The sequence below is a fragment of the Heptranchias perlo genome, chromosome 10, assembly GCF_035084215.1.
Source record: "Heptranchias perlo isolate sHepPer1 chromosome 10, sHepPer1.hap1, whole genome shotgun sequence".
Taxonomy (NCBI): Eukaryota; Metazoa; Chordata; class Chondrichthyes; order Hexanchiformes; family Hexanchidae; genus Heptranchias; species Heptranchias perlo.
This window is the reverse complement of record NC_090334.1, coordinates 51,852,562-51,871,256: the sequence shown is the minus strand read 5'-3', so window position 1 is coordinate 51,871,256 and position 18,695 is coordinate 51,852,562. Positions and strand designations below refer to the sequence as shown.

General features: G+C 44.0%; 1 protein-coding gene and 1 long non-coding RNA gene across 2 annotated transcripts in view; one reads left to right on the top strand and one right to left on the bottom strand.

Annotated features, from left to right (window-relative positions):
* LOC137326151 (tumor necrosis factor alpha-induced protein 2-like) overlaps positions 1–12,787 on the top strand; it is a 29,445-nt gene extending 16,658 nt beyond the window's left edge. Inside the window, exons 6-11 of the mRNA XM_067991022.1 lie at positions 1,274–1,384; positions 3,571–3,697; positions 4,052–4,177; positions 7,398–7,553; positions 10,053–10,174; positions 10,337–12,787. Coding sequence (XP_067847123.1) covers positions 1,274–1,384; positions 3,571–3,697; positions 4,052–4,177; positions 7,398–7,553; positions 10,053–10,174; positions 10,337–10,565 — 871 coding nt within the window. The 3' untranslated portion in view covers positions 10,566–12,787. The remainder of the gene's footprint in view (positions 1–1,273; positions 1,385–3,570; positions 3,698–4,051; positions 4,178–7,397; positions 7,554–10,052; positions 10,175–10,336) is intronic.
* LOC137326152 (uncharacterized) overlaps positions 1–18,695 on the bottom strand; it is a 73,401-nt gene that overhangs the window by 36,239 nt on the left and 18,467 nt on the right. The gene's annotated exons all lie outside the window — the stretch shown is intronic.

The window sequence follows — 18,695 nt, the reverse complement described above, 5'->3', positions numbered from 1 at the left end:
TAAATGGTTGTGCTGTAAGGTATTTGTAATAACTGCTTTAAAAAAAATTTTGTTTGCTACCTTAACAAACACGTTGGGGTAAATTTTAACAGAGAGCTGGGAAGGGAGCCGGGTGGGGCGGGAGATTTCCGGGTGCAAAACCCGGAAGGTAAGTAGGGGGTCGATCGCGACCTTAATGAGGCCCATCAATGGCACTTCCGGGTTTCGTGCCTGGCAGCCAGCCTGATTGACAGGCTGACTATCTGTCGGCAGTGAAAGGTGCTGCATATCAAAGAGGGGGGCGGAAGGGAAAGAGAGATCATCAGGCTTGGGTAAAAACAGAGGCTGGGGGAGGTGGGGGGACGTGGACGACATCGGGGGTGGGGGGGGGTCAGTTAGCATCGGGCATCAGGGGGTCAGCCAGCAATGGAGATCGGTGTGGGGGTGGGGGGTGTGGAATGGTCCAGCATCGGAAGGGGAGTCCAACATTGGGGGATCCATCATCGGTGGTGGGGGCTCTACCATCAGGGGTCAGCTGATTGCGGTGTTCCTGTCGGCCAGGTGAGCTTGTTGGGCCTGGATGAAGCACTCCTGCTCCTCCAGGCCCACAAGCAGTGCAGTAAAGGCACTCACCTAATGGATCCAGCCCTTCCCGCCTGCTTTCACCTGTCGTGACTGGGAAGCAATGGGAAACCCAATCAGGTAAGGTTAAATTTGTTTTAATTGTACAATACACAAAATATTAAGTACCTCAATTATCTCAATGAGGTACATTGCCCTATTAAATATCGGTCCACCGGCTTTAAGTGGGGGCGGGACATCCTGGTGTCTGCTCTCCGCAGGCAGACAAATCTGTTTGGGTTAAACCCAGAAGTAGGTGTGTTGGAGCTGGGTCCCGCTCCAAAACGTTAGCATTTTCACTGCCCACCCGCCCCCAACCCACCTATTCTTGGGGGTTAAAATTTACCCCATTAGGCCATTCACTTAAAGTTGAGGGTTTTACAACAACCCCCATATTGCAAATGCATGCCCACTTTTGCATTAAACCTTCAGATGTTGTTGCACTAACACTGAGTGCTACACCTAGCACATAAAGCTTATGTAAATTAAACCTGGTTTGGGGAGAGGGCAGAGTAAATCATTAAATATTAATTAAATAGGTTCATATTATAAAATTAGCCTACTTATATAATATTTAGTTACTTAAAATGAAATTGCTTCATATGTTAATTATCTTGTGTACAATTTTCGTAGCATATAAAAAATGGTAATAAAAATTTGTAATACTTTTTAGCTTCCAGAAGTCAGTGGAACACTTTGAAAAAAAACACCTGAACAATCAGAACTTTCCAGATAATTTTGTGTCTATAATCATCTCCATCACCAACAGCTGTGAATCTTTCAGGTAAGTTTGTTGGGTAGAGTTGCAAAACAACTTGCAACAAAAATGCAAACTACACTGGGCAATGCTCAGACATACGCAATGCTGATGGAGACCTGAGAAGATCCAAAAAGAACAGGTTTGCCACAAAATAATGGAAAACACAGTTTAAAAAATACGGATTTAAAAGATTTCTTGTTAGATTTTTTGATTAATTTCTTTTTTCTTTTGAAAAGTCACAGTCACGGAGGATGTCATTTGTGACTTTGATGTGGAGATGCCGGTGATGGACTGGGGTGGACAATTGTAAGGAATCTTACAACACCAGGTTATAGTCCAACAATTTTATTTGAAAATCACAAGCTTTCGGAGCTTACCTCCTTCGTCAGGTGAGTGAGTGAAGGGTTCTAAAATCGCATCGTGTAGATTACGTGTAGCATAACCCCACCAGCGGGGGAAAAAAAAGTTATCTGTTTTTAATACAACTGGACATTCTCTCTCTCTCTCTCTCTCTGCCTTTCGGGTCTCTTTCTCTCTCTGTCTGTGTAATCTGACCCATTGTGTATTCAGTATACTGGGATGTAATGTTTCTCGTGGCTAACCTGTCTGAACACCAACACCACCGTTGATTGCTGTGATTGGCTCCCAGCCTAATATATGCGATGCGATTTTAGAACCCTTCACTCACTCACCTGACGAAGGAGGTAAGCTCCGAAAGCTTGTGATTTTCAAATAAAACTGTTGGACTATAACCTGGTGTTGTAAGATTCCTTACATTTGTGACTTTGATTAGGGCCATCTCAGTGCAGTGACAGGGGCAGAAACCTGATTGAACAGATTCAGACACAGAGTTGTGGAAAGATGGGTACAGATTTAGGAGGTGACAACACATTCAAGGACTTTGCAGAGGAAGGGATGTTGGAGATGGGATGGTAGTTCTCAAGGACAGAGGGATCAAGGAGAGGGGTGATGATGGCAGATTTGAAAAGGTCGGGGGGGGGGGGAGGAGGGACAGTACCTGAGGAGAGAACCATTTCCAATGTTAGATAGCATGGGTGTCCAGGAAGGGATGCTGGGTGGTCAGCAGTTTAGTGGGAATAGGGTTGAGAACCAGAAGTGGTCTCATGGACAAGATGAGCTTGAAGAGGAGTGGAGATAGGAGAGAAACTAGAGAGATATGCAGATTTAGGGCTAGGGCAGTGGGAATCAGGGGAAGCTTGGCTTGTTGGGCAAAAGGAAGGTAGGGATCTGACAGAGGCAGCTGAATAAGAGGTCACAATCTTCGTGGTAAAGAAGTCCATGAGCTCCTCTCACTTGTTGGTGGGGGTGAGGGCTGAGAGGTAAAAAGAGATGGGTTTAAGGAGATGGTTTTTAATGGAGAAAAGAAACCAAGGGCTATCTTTGGATTCCAGGATGATGCTGGTGTAGTGAGTGGTTTTGGCTGAGGAGAGCAAGGCCTGATAGTACTTGATGTGGTCCAACCAGATCTCGCAATGGGTGGCTAAACCAGTTGTGTACCAAGTATGTCCAAGTCTGCACCCTTGGACTCGAGGGAGCGAAGATAGGGGCCATACCAGGAGGAACAACAAGGGTGAGAGAGAGTAAGGGTTTTACTGGGGACAAGGACATCAGTGGCAGAGGCGAGAGAGTGATTGAGCAGATCGACAGCTACAGAAGTATTGTGGTGAATGGAGGGCCAAAGGTTAGGCAGTTGGGAGTTAGAAAGAGCAGTTGTAAGTTACTTGAGTGGAATTTTTTTCCTGGGGAAGTCGCAGAAGGAAGTGGGGATTGGAAGGGGGAAGAGGGATGTGAATGATGAGGGAACTTAGGGGCGACAGTAAGTAGTGCAGATGGGAGCAGGAAGTTGCAAAGGGACATAAACAGATGAAGTGAGTGGTCAAAACTATGGCAAATGGAATTCAATGTGGGCAAATGTGAAGTCATCCACTTTGGACCCAAGAAAGATAGATCAGAGTATTTTCTAAATGGTGAGAAACTAGGAACTTAGAGGAGCAAAGAGATTTAGGAGTCCAAGTACATAAATCATTAAAAGCCAGTAGAAAAGTACAAAAAACAATCAAAAAGGCTAATGGAATGTTGGCCTTTATATCAAGTGGACTGGAATACAAAGAACTTGCAGACAGTATTCTGGGAATGGTCATTGATATGAGATTTATTCAATAAATCTTATTTTGCATTATTGTTTTCAGGGACTACCTTAACGCAAATGACAAAATCACAAATGCTGTGATGAAAGAGAATATCCTTTCGATTCTGAATGAAATGGAAAAGAGGAGAAAAGATGTTTTGTTAAAGACCTTGTTTTGTAAATTAAAGGTAAGGTGTAAACAAATCAAAATCCTAAAAATTATTTCTGAAAGATTGCAGCATTAGCTTCTTACCAAATTAAGAAATGTTGAGTAGGATTTTTCATTATCATGGGTATGTAGAACAGATGTGTTCTTTTTGTCATTCTGCAAAGTTCATTGTGACATTCCTCAAGGAGAATCCACAGAGACTTACTCCTCACAGTTTTTGAAAAACTGTCCAAAAAGGATTCAAAAATATTTAGAAAAAAACATTTAACTAAATTAATTTTCTTTAGGACCAAGTTTTGAAGGCATCTGTTATTTTGCATTTAAATGGCTTGGCTTACATCTATAAATATAAATCCTTCACTTTGTCTTTCAGCCTTACTTCACAGTATTGGTTACAGCATCCTGGTTTTCATGTCAAGAGCCAATAAATAACATCCTTAAAATAACAGAAGAACATCTGACAACATTAAAGAAACTGAAACTGAAGAAACTGATTCAGGTAAAATTTATTGACAACATGGAAGTAAGCACATTAAGCTTTCCTAATGACAGGTGGTTTTTTTCAAAGGCAATGAAAATCAACAACAATCTTGACTTCTCATTTATGCTGATCTTCTCACTGTCTTGAAAAGAACAGGCCTGAAATTTCAGGGCATAGGAGGACACTACCAGGGCCATGCCAGAATAGGTCTCTGCCCCTCTTTTTCCACAATGAGACATTCAAATGGAGGGACAGGCATTTCTTGTGCCTGCCACCTTCTTTTGTCTTGACATCAGAAGAGAAAACGGGACTGATGAGATGACGTCACCCGCCAGAGATCCCACGAGTTCCGCCTCAGTTGCAGCCACTTGTACCTAGGGGTACTTGCAGCACTCCAGCAGAATTGTGGTCCTCAATGGCAGTTTCCCAATTGCAAGCTCAAAATTTGCACCTCTTTGTAAGCCTTGGACTGTCTTCAGTTGGAATGGTTCTCACCCCAATGGAGCAGCACAGTGCTGCTCTGATAGTCCTGTCCCTCCTCAGGGCAGTTGCCTAAGGATTGCTGTAAAAGACATGGGTGCCCACCCCTATATCCAAATGACCCCATCTCCAGGATTTGGGACAGGGTTAAGGCTGTAAGGCTGCAGCAGATCAGCGGCCAGATGTCCAGCCCTGCTGCACTTCTGGCACAGAACAAACCTCGGGCAATTTCAGACCTCATATTTTCAATAAAGTATAGGAAATTGGGGACTCCAAAGATCCAAAATGTTGGCATGATGTTTGCAATTACAGGGTTGTGACTCTAAGTTACGGGCACACCTTCAGAAGCAGCTGGAAGAGCTGGCCTCATGAAACTTGCGAGGCTAACCCCTCTCACTAATTGTAACATGCTTCCAGCACCAGGAAAATGGGCACTGGGAGTTAAGCCCAAACAATCAACAATACCATTGGAGAGGTTGGTAAAGAAACTAAGGAAGTATGTAATAATGACAGCTTCCACATCAAAATGTTACCTTCTGCATCTCAACTGACCTTTGAGTCAAAAACACCATTTTCTATACTTTTGATTCTTAAGATAGTACTTTCTTTCTAATTATACTGGCCAATAGAGTGATAGACTTAATTGCCGGGATTCCCTTATTTGGTGACAATTATCTTAGAATGGGTCACGTCAAGCACTTATAAGGAGTAAATTCTTAATTACTTGCAGAAAGCAAGATTGACTCATTAGCTGCAAAATTTTTACTTTTTACGGCCATAAATACTTGTAGTGAGACAACCCAGATAGGAATCAGATGCTACAGTTCTATTCGTGAAGAGTCCTTTTACTTTGGCTGTAAACAATGGGGACAGGACAAGATAAAGGATGGTTACTCTCGGTGCTTCTTTTGTGATCAGAAAAACATAACCCTTTCAATCTTAACAGGCCTGTATGTGTCTAGTTCCAGTCACTAATTGGTAGCAGATGCTAACTGTGAAAGATCCTTTTTCTCACAATATGCCATTCAATCTTGGAGCAGCTGTGGTTCTTAGCATTACATTTTTCTGTTTTCCCAGAGTTCAGCAAGAATGCTAAAAACGCTGGGCATTTTTAGGGCACTTTGCTTACATCCTAGCACTTGTCTTTGCCTCTCGGCATCAAGGGAGAGTGCTGCATTTTGCCTCTCAAGTGCAGTGGAGGATTTTGAGGAAGTGATAGGCATTGAGTACTGATTGCCTCCTATCAACACATTCTATCTGGTCTTTAATTACAGTTTAGGGACTACATTGTTCAGGTGTAGAGTAAGAAGAGTTTCCAAGCGATTCAGTAGGCATACTGGCCTGTGAGAGACACTGCAAATCCTTCGGGATTTGGATTACCTATATGGGTATGCGTGGTGCCACATTAGGCAATGTGCCATTTATAATCACATGATAGAGGGATGGAGTGGAAAGCTGGGGCATAGCCTGGGAAAAAGTGGGGAGGGAGACTACAGCCTGGTAATAGAAGATAGCAAACATGAGGAAAAAGAACATTTAAAAAAATAAAATACATTTCCCCCTTTCCAGCAATATGCCATCCAACTAGATAATACTCTCTGCCCTCTCCTTTAACAGGATCATTCTCTTCCCACATAACAGATTCTTGAGGTGGCATGGATTGGAGAAGGAGATAATGTTTTTACTCTTTTTATCTAGGTACTAGAGGAACGAGAAGTTTTCTGTTGGAACAAAGACGATGTAGTGGTGGTATTGCTTGTAACAACCAGGAACTTATCCTGCAAATAACAACAACAACTTGCATTTATATAGCGCCTTTAATGTCGTAAAACATCCCAAGGTGCTTCACAGGAGTGTTATTAAACAAAATTTGACACTGAGCCACATAAGGAGATATTAGATCAGGTGACCAAAAGCTTGGTCAAAGAGGCAGGTTTTAAGGAGCGTCTTAAAGGAGGATAGAGAGGCGGAGAGGTTTAGGAAGGGAATTCCAGAGCTTAGGGCCTAGGCCAGCTAAAGCTCGGCCCCCAATGGTAGAGCGAAGGAAATCAGAGATGCACAAGAGCCCAAAATTGGAGGAACGCAGAGTTCTCGGAGGGTTGTAGGGCTTGAGGAGGTTACAGAGGTTGTGAGGTGCGAGGCCATGGAGGGATTTGAACATTCAATATTGATAAAGACAAACACATCAGTATTTATACTCAGTGTTTCTGAGAAAGAAACATACAAAAAGCTTGCTATGGTAGGGGCTAGATGGCCATCTCTTGTAGCAGCTTCAGGAGTTTCTCGTCCTGATTGCGTCGCACCATAATTGCGATCCTGAGGCTAGAGTGCATTCACCATGAGCCTTTAGCCTGAAGACTCAGCATGGACTTACGGACTTGTTGACCCCACGCTCATATGTACAAAGCGTGTTGGTCCAGGATATTTATATATTACCTAATAAGTAAAAGCAACATCCTCCCTTGAGCTCTAATGAAAGGTTATCGGCCTGAAATATTAACTCTGTTTCTCTTTTCACAGATGCTGCCTGAACTGCTGAGTGTTTCCACCATTTTCTGTTTTTATTCTTCCCTTAACCTACCCCCACAAAAAAAACTGAAATGTCATTTGTTTGAGAAGTTTAGCATTGAGCATTACCCTGTCTTAGTTCTCATGCATCTCATTTTTACTGTCTGAGAAAAAGCCTGTTTCAAGTAGAGCAAAACAATCCATCATTCAAAATGTCTCCCATAATATCCTTTTCTTTTTGTTTTAACAGGAACTGTCGGAACAAACTTACAAGGAACTTATTAAAGAATACATCCTGAAACTTATGAGAAAGAAGCTGTTTTGCAAAACAGAAGATCAGCAGAAAGAGATGGCAAACCAGATAGAGGATGAAGCTCACCAGTTACAGAGGTTATTTAGTCTCTGCGTGAGTAATCCAGCTCTGAATGTGATTAATGCAGTGGTGGCTGGCAGCAACATTAAGATTAATTTGGATCACCATAAATTTTCATTGTTGAAATCAAAAGCCCAAAATTAAAAGCTGTGCAAAGTTAAGACCAAGGCTTATAAATCCAGACACGTAGAGTCCACTTGTCAGGTGCTAACTAGCCTACTAAGATCCCAATATGTGTATTGGCTCGATTGGTCACTGCCAGAGCTAGAAATGTTTCCATAATGCTTCCTATTGACAAGTCAATTCTCAATTCTGCAAGCTAATTTGTCATTAATTCTATGAGCTTTAATCTTCAAAAGCTTCATATTTGAACTTCATCAAATGACTTCTAAAAATAGTTCTCATCCATTAATTTAGTTACCTCCTGAAAAGATCCCAGTAGATTTGTGAGGCATGCTTTATTGCTTCTAACTCCATGATGACAATTATTTATAGCCTCTGAACTCTTTACGTAATCATAAATAATATCCCATAAAGTGACTGTGAGCATTTATCACACTATCTATGATAGGCTGACAGATCTATAATTTTCAGATTTATGTTTCACTTCTTTTTTAATACCAGGAAACATTTGCTAAGCGCTAGTATTCAGATATAGCTCCTATATTTATGAAGCTTCCAAAAATATTAACCAAGATCGTGTCTAAACCCCCACCCCCTCCTCCACCTCATTTCCTTGAGGTTTCTGCCATCTAGTTCAGGTGCTTCCTAAAGATATCTACAGTTGGATTGCTGGAAATTTTCATGCCCACTAACTGGCAGAACCAAAAGGACATTACGATTACTTTGAGTGGTATTAACAACATTTCAAAAATTATAATGTTCGTTTAATACAGCAGCAAATGTTTTACATGAACTAAGAATAGGAGTTGACTGAATTACCCATATGAGGGAGCAGACCCAATTAATTTAAGTCTTAGACTGCCAGCAGATCCAGAAAAATTACAGTTTCCATTTTTTAGTTTTTAGTTCAAATGCTGTGACCCTGAAACAAATACTAATATCACAGTATAACAGTATTACTTAATATTAATTTTAACCAGCAAAAGTAAACAATTCTAAATAATTTGCCTATTTTATTAAGGTGCTTAAGTTGAGATATGTCAGTTCTGGGAAGTGGAACATTGTTCTAGGGATGTGAGCAACGCTGGCAAGGCAGCATTTATTGCCCATTCATAGTTGTTCTGAGGGCATCAAGAGTAACATGTAGGTAAGACTGGGCAGGTTCTCTTGCCTAATAAACATTATCAAACCAGCTGAGTTTCATAGTTATTTTTCCGGTGTTAGCCCACAAATTACCAGATTTACTGGATTCAGTATCATAACTTATCATAGTGGGATTTGAATTCACAACCTCTGGGTTACTAGTCTCGTACAATAACCACTACGCTACCTAAATCGTTTCCCACCGTTTTCATGTGCTGCCATTCCGTTTCCCCCAAGTGGGAGGCCTCGAAATCTCCCCCAATATATCTCGTATATATTATGGGTGAAATTATAAAACAGGTTCCCTCAGTAGATGTGTTAAAGGATTCCCAACTGATTTAGAATTTCTCATAGGCCAGAACACTGGTACCAGTGTACATAATTGATACCAGTTAATTCCTTTCTTCCTTGTGTATGGAAAAATATATAGATTTTTTGATGCTTTATTGTGAGACGAAGCTTACAGCTAGTCACTTAATGAACATATTGACTTGTGCTAATTTATGTTCATTTGTGTCCATTATTTTCCTAATTTGTTACAACCTGAATTAATTTGTCTTCCTGCAAATTCACCTTCAGAAAGCATGCACTGAAATCATATCAACTTAAATTTTACATAGTAAAATTAACACTATGTAAAGGCTGTAGATTTTTTCATAGAATCATAGAAAATTTAAGGCACAAAAGGAGGCCATCCAGCTCATCGTGTCCCGCCAGCCGACAACGCGCCTAATCCCACTTTCCACCACCTAGTCCGTAGCCTTGTAGGTCACGGCACTTCAGGTACTTTTTTAATGAGTTGAGGGTTTCTGCTTCTACCACTCTTTCAGGCAGTGAGTTCCAGACCCCTACCACCCTCTGGGTGAAAACATTTTTCCTCAGCTCCCCTCTAATCCTTCTACCAATTACTTTAAATCTATGCCCCCTGGTCACTGACCCCTCTGCTAAGGGAAACAGATCCTTCCTATCCACTCTATCTAGGCCCCTCATAATTTTGTACACCTCAATTAAATCTCCACTCAGCCTCCTCTGTTCCAAAGAGAACAACTGCAGCCTGTCCAATCTTTCCTCCTAGCTAAAATTTTCCAGCCCCGGCAACATCCTTGTAAATCTCCTCTGTACCCTCTCTGGTGCAATTACATCCTTCCTGTAATGTGTCCTACGAACGAAGGCAAACTTTAATTTCATTCTATTTGTCCAGCTTGTGTAAGTATTATAATTATATATTCATTAGATAAAACCTTTTTATATTTTTCATTTAACCAGGGATCTCAAACTGCATATCTAGAGGCTGCACTTTGCAAAATGGCTGAAATCATTAGACTGCAAGATACAAATGCAATTGCAGTGGAAGTTAGTGCATTCATTTACGACTTTCCGGACGTCAAGTAAGAATCATCAAAATAATTAGAAAAGTAGAAAACATAAACACATTTATTGCTGAATCCCAATAAATGTAATTATTTGAAAAATGGTGATATTGTGCTAAAATGAAATTTGTTACCTGTACTTAAAGCTATTTATATAATCTGTCTCTCCCTTCCTTACAGAAAACATCACATTTCAGCTATCTTATACATTAAAGGAAATATGAAGAAAAGTGATGAAAAGAAGATCCTGAAAGTTTTTGAAGACCCACTTAATGGCAACCCAGATTCCTCCACAGACAGGAATCTATTTTCAACCTTACATTACCCAAATACCTTAATCTCTGAGGTAGTAGCCAAACGTTTACATAAAACTCGAAATGCATGGGAAAGTTTGCCAATCAGGCGTTAGTTGGGTGATTCATTATTGGTGATGCTTTGATTGTTATCGTCCTGACTTTACCTGATTTTGCAGGATCGGCTTTATTTACTTTGTGTGCTCCCAGCCCATATTGGGCCTGGAATTGGGAGCTCGCTAAGGAGGATGCAGGAAACTATGGGCTTAGAAATTCGATGCGCTGCACCAGTTCCGCGCCGGAGGTCCGTCACCCACCATATTGGTATAGGCATCAAAAGAGGCGCCCAGGGTCCACGCCTGAAACAGGCATTAGACTCTTTGCCTATGCAAATAAGGGGTCTAATACCTGTTTGATGCCTCCTTTACCAAATTGATTTGCCCTGAATGCAGCCGGATCCAGAGCCAGAGCCGGAGCCAGAGCCGGGTCAGCTATGTTTAGGAAAACCAGGTCTACATGAAGTCTAACCGGCGGTCCTTAAAGGGACTGCTGTAGGCCGTCACTAAAAAAGTAAATTTTTTAAAAATACTTAGCTGAATGTGGAGCTGCAGGAGTGCTGCCAAACCTTCCCAATCACCACCTGGACCCCTTTCCCCCCACTCCCACTCCTGATTGACCCCTCTCCTGATCGCCCCCTCTCCCAGTCACCTCCTCTCCCAGTCGCCCCCCTCCACCCCCTTCTGCCAAGATCTACCTGACCTACCAGTGAGGCAGTGGCCCCAAATTCAAATGTGGTTCGTCAGTAAGCTTGTGTCCACGGCTCAGTGGTCTGATATAAATGAGGCCTGAAGCCCAATATTGGATGGGCCTTGGGTCTACCTGTTCTGGCGTAGGGATCATTCCCAACTCTGTGTTTGCCTTGGCCTGCTGGCACAAACCAATTTCTAGGCCTATGTATCAGCTATCCTTAATCAGCTTATCTTTCAGTGGGGCGATGAGTAAACTTAAAGGGGTATAGCTACTTAAAGGGAAGCGGCTGTGCACGGGGATGAAATTCTGGTATTATTTACAATGATTGCTAATAATTTTCATGTAGCTTTTCATCTCTGCAAAGACTGTTTTGGTAACAAAGATGTCTGGAAAAACCCAATTCCAGCACAATAAATGTGAAGACAGGAAACAGGGTCTGTGGTCAGGGGCAACATTTCAATCTCTTGTTAGATGGCTGGCAAAATGAAGATGATGGTGAAGAGGATATCCCTGCCTGCCACTCCAGGGCATCCTGCCCATGAGGCAGCAATGCAGCATGCCTGGAAGAAGTTGGAGGAAGGGAACTTGTTTTTGTTACCTGTCAACAGCATTTCTTGGCATTAAGATAAAAGAGCTTCATTTAAATGCATTGTATGGAGCTTCCATAAATGGGATTATACAAATTAATCTAATAGGTACAAGGTGTTGTGCAATAGACAAGCAAAATAAGATTGCGTGATAATTGTAGTGTAGTCAACAATGTGAAGATGTAGACCTGTAAGAATTAACCCAATAACAGATATAATTTAGTATAATTATAATCAATAGTAGAAGTAGAATGAAATGTACTATGAATCTATGTATCTATCAATGTAAACTGTACTGTGTATTAATATAGTATGAACCATGTAACGTGTGTTTAATAAGAAAGTGCTGGTGGGCCAAGAAGGATGCATGATGACTATTATCGTCAAGTTTGCAGTTAAAACTAAGAGACAACATTAAAGTGGGGATTAACAGATCTTGGGAAAATCACAGGCGCTGAGGGAGGATGTGCTGAGATTGCATAATGTCTAAAAGACATGTAAATAAAGGGACTGAAAGTTAATGAATCAAGGAGTCACACATGCTTAGGCTTCTCTACCTCAAGCCCCCGCAAGCTAGTGAATAGAAGTTTGTTTATACAAACGGTCCTGTGAAGGCTGGCAACGCAAACTCTAAGATAAGGTACCGTTAAGTCTGTAACAACAAGGCACAGATGGTACCAGGAGTTGCTTGGAATATAACTTCTAAAGGGTGAGAGACATGATTAATGGTATGGCTGAGAGATGTGAATGTGTCAGTGAAATGCCACATAGATTGAAAAGGGGTATAAGAAGAGACTTCAAAAGCTGAGGAAGGCACGCAAGATTCTGGCGAGGAAGAAGAGAACAGAACACAGCAAGAGAGAGAGAGGGAGAGAGACTGCACCGCAGTCACCTGGAGGGATACTTCCAAGGTTTCAAGGAACAAACTGTGACTATTTCTCTTTGTTAAGTATCACTTTCTTCGCACTAATAGTGATGTGCTTAATAAATCTGTTTTGCCTTTAACCATAATACCAGTACCGTAGTGGTCTTGTTGTTATCACGAACCAGTCCTTGGATTGGATTAAATTATAATCCTGAAAGTAGGGCTTTAAATCCTACAGGCCCAAATCTTCCTGGTAAAATAACTGCGAGTTCACGACGTTCAGGCTGTAACTAGTGGGGTGTCGCAAGGCTCTGTGCTTGGACCTCAGTTATTTACGTCCCATATCAATGACTTAGATGAAGGGACCAAGTGTAATGTATCCAAGTTTGCTGACGATACTAAGCTAGGTGGGAAAGTAAGCTGCGAGGAGGACACAAAGAGTCTGCAAAGGGATATAGACAGGTTAAGTGAGTGGGCAAGAAGGTGGCAGATGGAGTATGAATGTGAGGTTATTCACTTTGGTAAGAAGAACAGAAAAACAGAATATTTTTTAAATGGTGAGAAACTATTAAATGTTGGTGTTCAGAGAGATTTTGGTGTCTTTGTACATGAAACACAGCAAGTTAACATGCAGGTACAGCAAGCAATTAGGAAGGCAAATGGCATGTTGGTCTTTATTGCAAGGGGATTGGAGTACAAGAATGAAGAAGTCTTGCTACAATTGTACAGGCCATTGGTGACACCACACCTGGAGTGCTGTGTACAGTTTTGGTCTCCTTACCTAAGGAAGGATATATCTGCCTTAGAGGCGGTGCAACGAAGGTTCACTAGATTAATTCCTGGGATGAGATGGTTGTCCTATGAGAAGAGATTGAGTAGAATGGGCCTAAACTCTCTGGAGTTTAGAAGAATGAGAGGTGATCTCATTGAAGTGTATAACTCTTTAGAGGGCTTGACAGGGTAGATGCTGAGAGGCTGTTTCTCCTGGCTGGAGAGTCTAGAACTAGGGGGCATAGTCTCAGGATAAGGGGTTGGACGTTTAGGACTGAGATGAGGAGGAATTTCTTCACTCAAAGGGTGGTGAATCTTTGGATTTCTCTATACCAGAGGGCTGTGGATACTCAGTCGTTGAGTATATTCAAGACTGAGATCAATAGGTTTGTGGGCACTAAGGGACTCTTAGGGATATGGGGATTGTGCAGGAAAGTGGAGTTGAGGTCGAAAATCAGCCATGATCTTATTAAATGACAGAGCAGGCTTGAGGGGCCGTATGGTCTATGCCTGCTCCTATTTCTTATGTTCTTAATGTGCAAATCGACCAGCAAGTTCAGGCAAAAAAGAGATACGCTGTGAGTTGCAAATTGCCGGACGTTTAGCCTTAGAGAAACGGCAGCTTGCCCTCAACCACCTCGTTATTTTTAAGAACTTGCAGCATTTGCACATTTAACTTGGATTAAACTCGTCGCAGAAAGTTCGGGCTCGTACTTAACACCAACAGCAACTTACATTTATATAGTGCCTCTACTGTAGTAAAATGTCCCAAGGTGCTTCACCGGAGCGTTCTCAAACAAACTTTGACACTGAGTCACATAAGGAGATGTTAGAACAGGTGAAAGATGTAAGTTTTAAGGAGCGTCCTAAAGGAAGAGAGAGCAATGGAGAGGCAGAGAAGTTTAGGAAGGGAATCACAGAGCTTAGGAACATGGCAGCTGAAAGCACGGCCACCAATGGTGGAGCGATTAAAATCGGGGATGCGCAAGAGGCCAGAATTGGAGGAGTGCAGAGATCTCAGAGGTTTGTAGGGCTGGAGGAGGTTGCAGAGATAGGGAGGGGTGAGGCCATAGTTGGATTTGACAACAAGGATGAGAATTTTAAAATCGAGGCGTTTATGGACTGGGAGCCAATGTGGGTCAGCGAGCACAAGGGTGATGGGAGAACAGGACTTGGTGCGAATTAGGATAGGGGCAGCAGAGTCTTGGATGAGCTCAAATTTATGGAGCATTGGAATAGTAAAGTCTTGAGTTAACAAAGGCATGGATGAGGGTTTCAGCAGCTGAGGCAGGGGTGGAGTTGGGTGATGTTACAGAGGTAGAAGTAGGCAGTCTTGGTGATGGAGCGGATATGTGGTCGGAAATAAAAACAGAAATACTCAGCAAGTCAGGCAGCATCTATGGAGAAAGAAAGAGTTAATGGGCCTGATTTTAGCAGGCCTGCGTGTTTCCGGCGGGTTGGGTTTCGGGTGCGTGGCCTCCGCGCCTGGTGAAATTAGTGGGTTGCCCGCGCGATCGTAGCAGGCAATCCACTAATTGGAATCATTTACCTGCTCCTCCGGGCTCCGCGCTGCTGGTCTGCGCGTCGGGCGAACTGCGCATGCGCAGTATGATCTGTCATCTGGAGGCTCTCTAGTTAAAGGGGCAGTCCTCCACTGACAGATGCTGCAACCAATGGAACAAATTAAAGCATGGAGCAGCCCAGGGAGAAGGCTGCTCCCAGTTTAATGATACCTCACCCCAGGTATCATCAGATGGGGTGAGGAGGAGGGGGAGGACAGAGATCTTCCACCCGGCGGGCGGGAGGAAGCGGCCTGCCTCTGCCACCAAGAAGGCCTGGCTCAAGGTGGCAGAGGGGGTCACCTGCACCACCAACATATTGCCCACCTGCATACAGTGCAGGAGGCGCTCCAATGACCTCAGTAGGTCAGCCAAAGTGATTACACGTAGTCTTTCCCCTACACTCCGTCTGCCACATCACTGCCCCCAACCCACATCTCCTTCAGCACTGCCAACACAACTCTGTCACATCACCCCTCATACCCACTCAAACCTCATCCTCATCTTACCTGCACCTACTCACCTCGCCAGTACTCATCCCGCCACTACCACTCAACCCAATCCTCATACAATCTCATGGCTCTATCTCATACTCACCCTCTCGTGCATCTCTTTCATGGCCAGCCTCACTCAACCTGCCATTACCTGTGCTGCAGCCACAGGGCATGCATCACATATGTGCAGTAGGCAGCGTAAGGCAAACGTGTCGTGAGCATGAAGGGGATGCACAAGGGTGTCTGAGGGTTTGCCATGGGTGTTACCTATATTGAATTTCAGAGCAACAAACATCACACATTAGATTGGCACCACCACTGCCATGTCTCCGCGAATCCTGTCTGTTGTGTGCAATAATGCCCGCTCCTGGGTATCACTATGAGGACCCACCACTGATGCCACCCATTGTGTTACTGCAGAGTAGGTGCAGGTGTATTTGCAGGGCTCTTCCACGCAGACGACTGAGAGACATCGGCGGTGTACCCGGCTGCACCCTGGAAGGATGCAGTGGAGAAGTTGTGGAGGGCAGTGGTGACTTTGGCAGCGACAGGTAAGCAGATGGTGCTGGGGCCAGCCAGGAGCAGCTCGGCATGAAAGAGCCTGCAGATCTCCACGACTACATGTCGAGTGAATCTGCGCCTCCGTGTGCACTGCTGCTCGGAGAGGTCCGGGGAGCTGCGCCTCGGTCTGTGGACCCTGTGGCGAGGGTAGTGCCCTCTGCGACGCGTCTCTCTCTGCGGTAGCCCTCCCTCCTGCTGTACAGGTGGATGTGTCACAGCACTCTGTTGTGGAGCTCCACGTGTCAGAGGTGGACGGCGTGGCTGGTGATGCTGTTCGCCCTCCAAGGGGGTCATGACTGCAGCTACGGCGGCCCCCATCCGCAATATGTACATCTGAGGGGGTCCGCAAGGTAGGCACATGTCTCCGGACCCCGGGGTGAGTGTGCAGGTTGGTGACTTTGACCGTCCGGAGGGGGGTGGTGGAGGCCACACTTTGTCCCAAGTGACAGAGCGGCCTCCTGCAATGGGTGAGGGTATTCCCCCCACCCCACCTGTCAAATGGACCTTTGCAGCTGCCACAGGCCGACGGCTGCAACACGTCCAGTTCAACTAGGACTGTTTCCCCCAGTGTGTGAAACAGTCCCATGTTTCCCCAAAATCACACACAGTCCCTTAATCAGGTCAGTTAATGACCTGAACAAGCAAAATAAATAACCTCAAGTGGCATCCCGCTGGCTTTAATTGCCTGCGGGATTCCCACCAGCGGGGGCCACGCACGCACCCCCGCATGTCATCGGGGAACGCGGAAGTGGGCGGGATCGTGGCGCGATCCAGTCACGTGACTGGATATCGTGATTTTCGGGGCCCCCCCGCTGGAAACCCACAGGAAACCCGACGGTAAAATCGAGCCCAATGTTTCAGGTCAATGATCCTGACGAAGGGTCATCAACCTGACATCTTAACTCTGTTTCTTTCTCTGCAGATGCTGTCTGACTTGCTGAGAATTTCTAGCATTTTCTGTTTTTATTTCAGATTTTCAGCATCCGCAGTATTTTACTTATGTGGTCAGAAGCTCATTTCAGGGTCAAATAGAACACCAAGGTTGCGAACGGTCTGGTTCAGCCTCAGTCAGCGGCCAGGGAGAGGGGTGGATTCTGTGGCTAGGGAACAGAGTTTGTCAGCGGGGACCAAAGACAATGGCTTCGGTCTTCCCAATAGTTAGTTGGAGGAAATTCTGCTCATCTAGTATTGGATGTCAGACAAGCAGTGTGACAAATCAGAGGCAGTGTAGGGGTCAAGAGAGGTGATGGTGAGGTAGAGCTGGGTATCGTCAGTGTACATGTGGAACCTGACGTGTTTTTGGATGATGTTGCCGAGGAGCAGCATGTAGATGAGAAGCAGGAGGGGGCCAAGGATAGATCCTTGGGGGACTCCAGAGGTAACGGTGCAGGAGTGGGAAGAGAAGCCATTGCAGATGATTCTCTGGCTACGACTCTCAGCGTAAGTATCCTTTTAACGACTTTAATGCAATGCCAATCAACCTCTCCAGCCCAGAAACGGAACAATTTAAACTGTTGAGTCTCATTCCTGCACATAGAAATTGAGCTACTTTACACCATTGGCTCAATGCCATCCCATCAAAAAAGCTGGAAGAGGGCTGTGCAGCAAACCTGGAACGTCGTAAAGTTCAACTTATTGTTTTTGTATCCAACTTGTATCCAACAACAGAGCTTTCCACTTGTCTTTTGTTTACCAGTTAAATTTTTGGCTTTTTGTTCTTGTAACAGCCTTGAAATTTCTGTGTTCTTTTTAATGTGGAGTGGGGTAAACATTTGGAGACTTTTATTTGGGAACTTGACTTCTCCACCCTTAAACATCCAGCTACTTTTCCTGGACAAGGCAACTTGACACAGCATGCACAATTCATGAGGGATTATGCCAGATCTTGAGCTGAAAGATGAGGAAATGCACCACCAACAGCTGAGGAAGGAGCCACTCATCAGTCAAAGCAAGAGGCACAGCATGTGGAAGTGCAGCAAGTCAAAGATTAATCCAAAACCCACTTCACTTCAGACGTGACAGCTCCGTTCAGAAATATTTCTGGACCAGGTTCCCATGGCAAAATGATAGTGAGGGAGTCTTTAATGGGCCTACCTACCAACAGCGAAATGGTTCCCAGCAAGGGGTGCGTAAGGAAAGCATTCCAGATCAGTATGCAACTGATGAAAGTGAAAGTGCACATGTGTGTGCCACAGGCATGGCACTGCAGATCAGTACAAACCAATAGAGGACTGATGTATCTCGGGAAGCTTCTTGAGGGTTTTCTTTCCTCACCTGAAAGGCTGCTCCCTTAATTTCAGATACTCAACTGCTCCTTTGTCTCTTCCCATGCAATCTTTATTGCATTCTGTTGAGATGGGTGCTCTGTGTACTCCATTGATGACACACCTCCTTGTCTGTACCTCCTTCAATATGGCATCCAAGGTTCTCTCAGTAAAAGGCCTGCACCCTGGGAACTGTCAGATTTTGTACTCATTTTCCAACACGGTCACCAAAGCTACTCTCTAAACCCACAGGAATGGCCAGTGCAGACTTATGGTGCTGCACTTTCATTCACTTTTAAGGCATTTTTCCAAGAAACTGCACTTCCCCCTTTACTTCTGTGACACGCTAGTTGTGCAGCACCCATATGATAACGAGAGGACAGTGGAAAATCTGG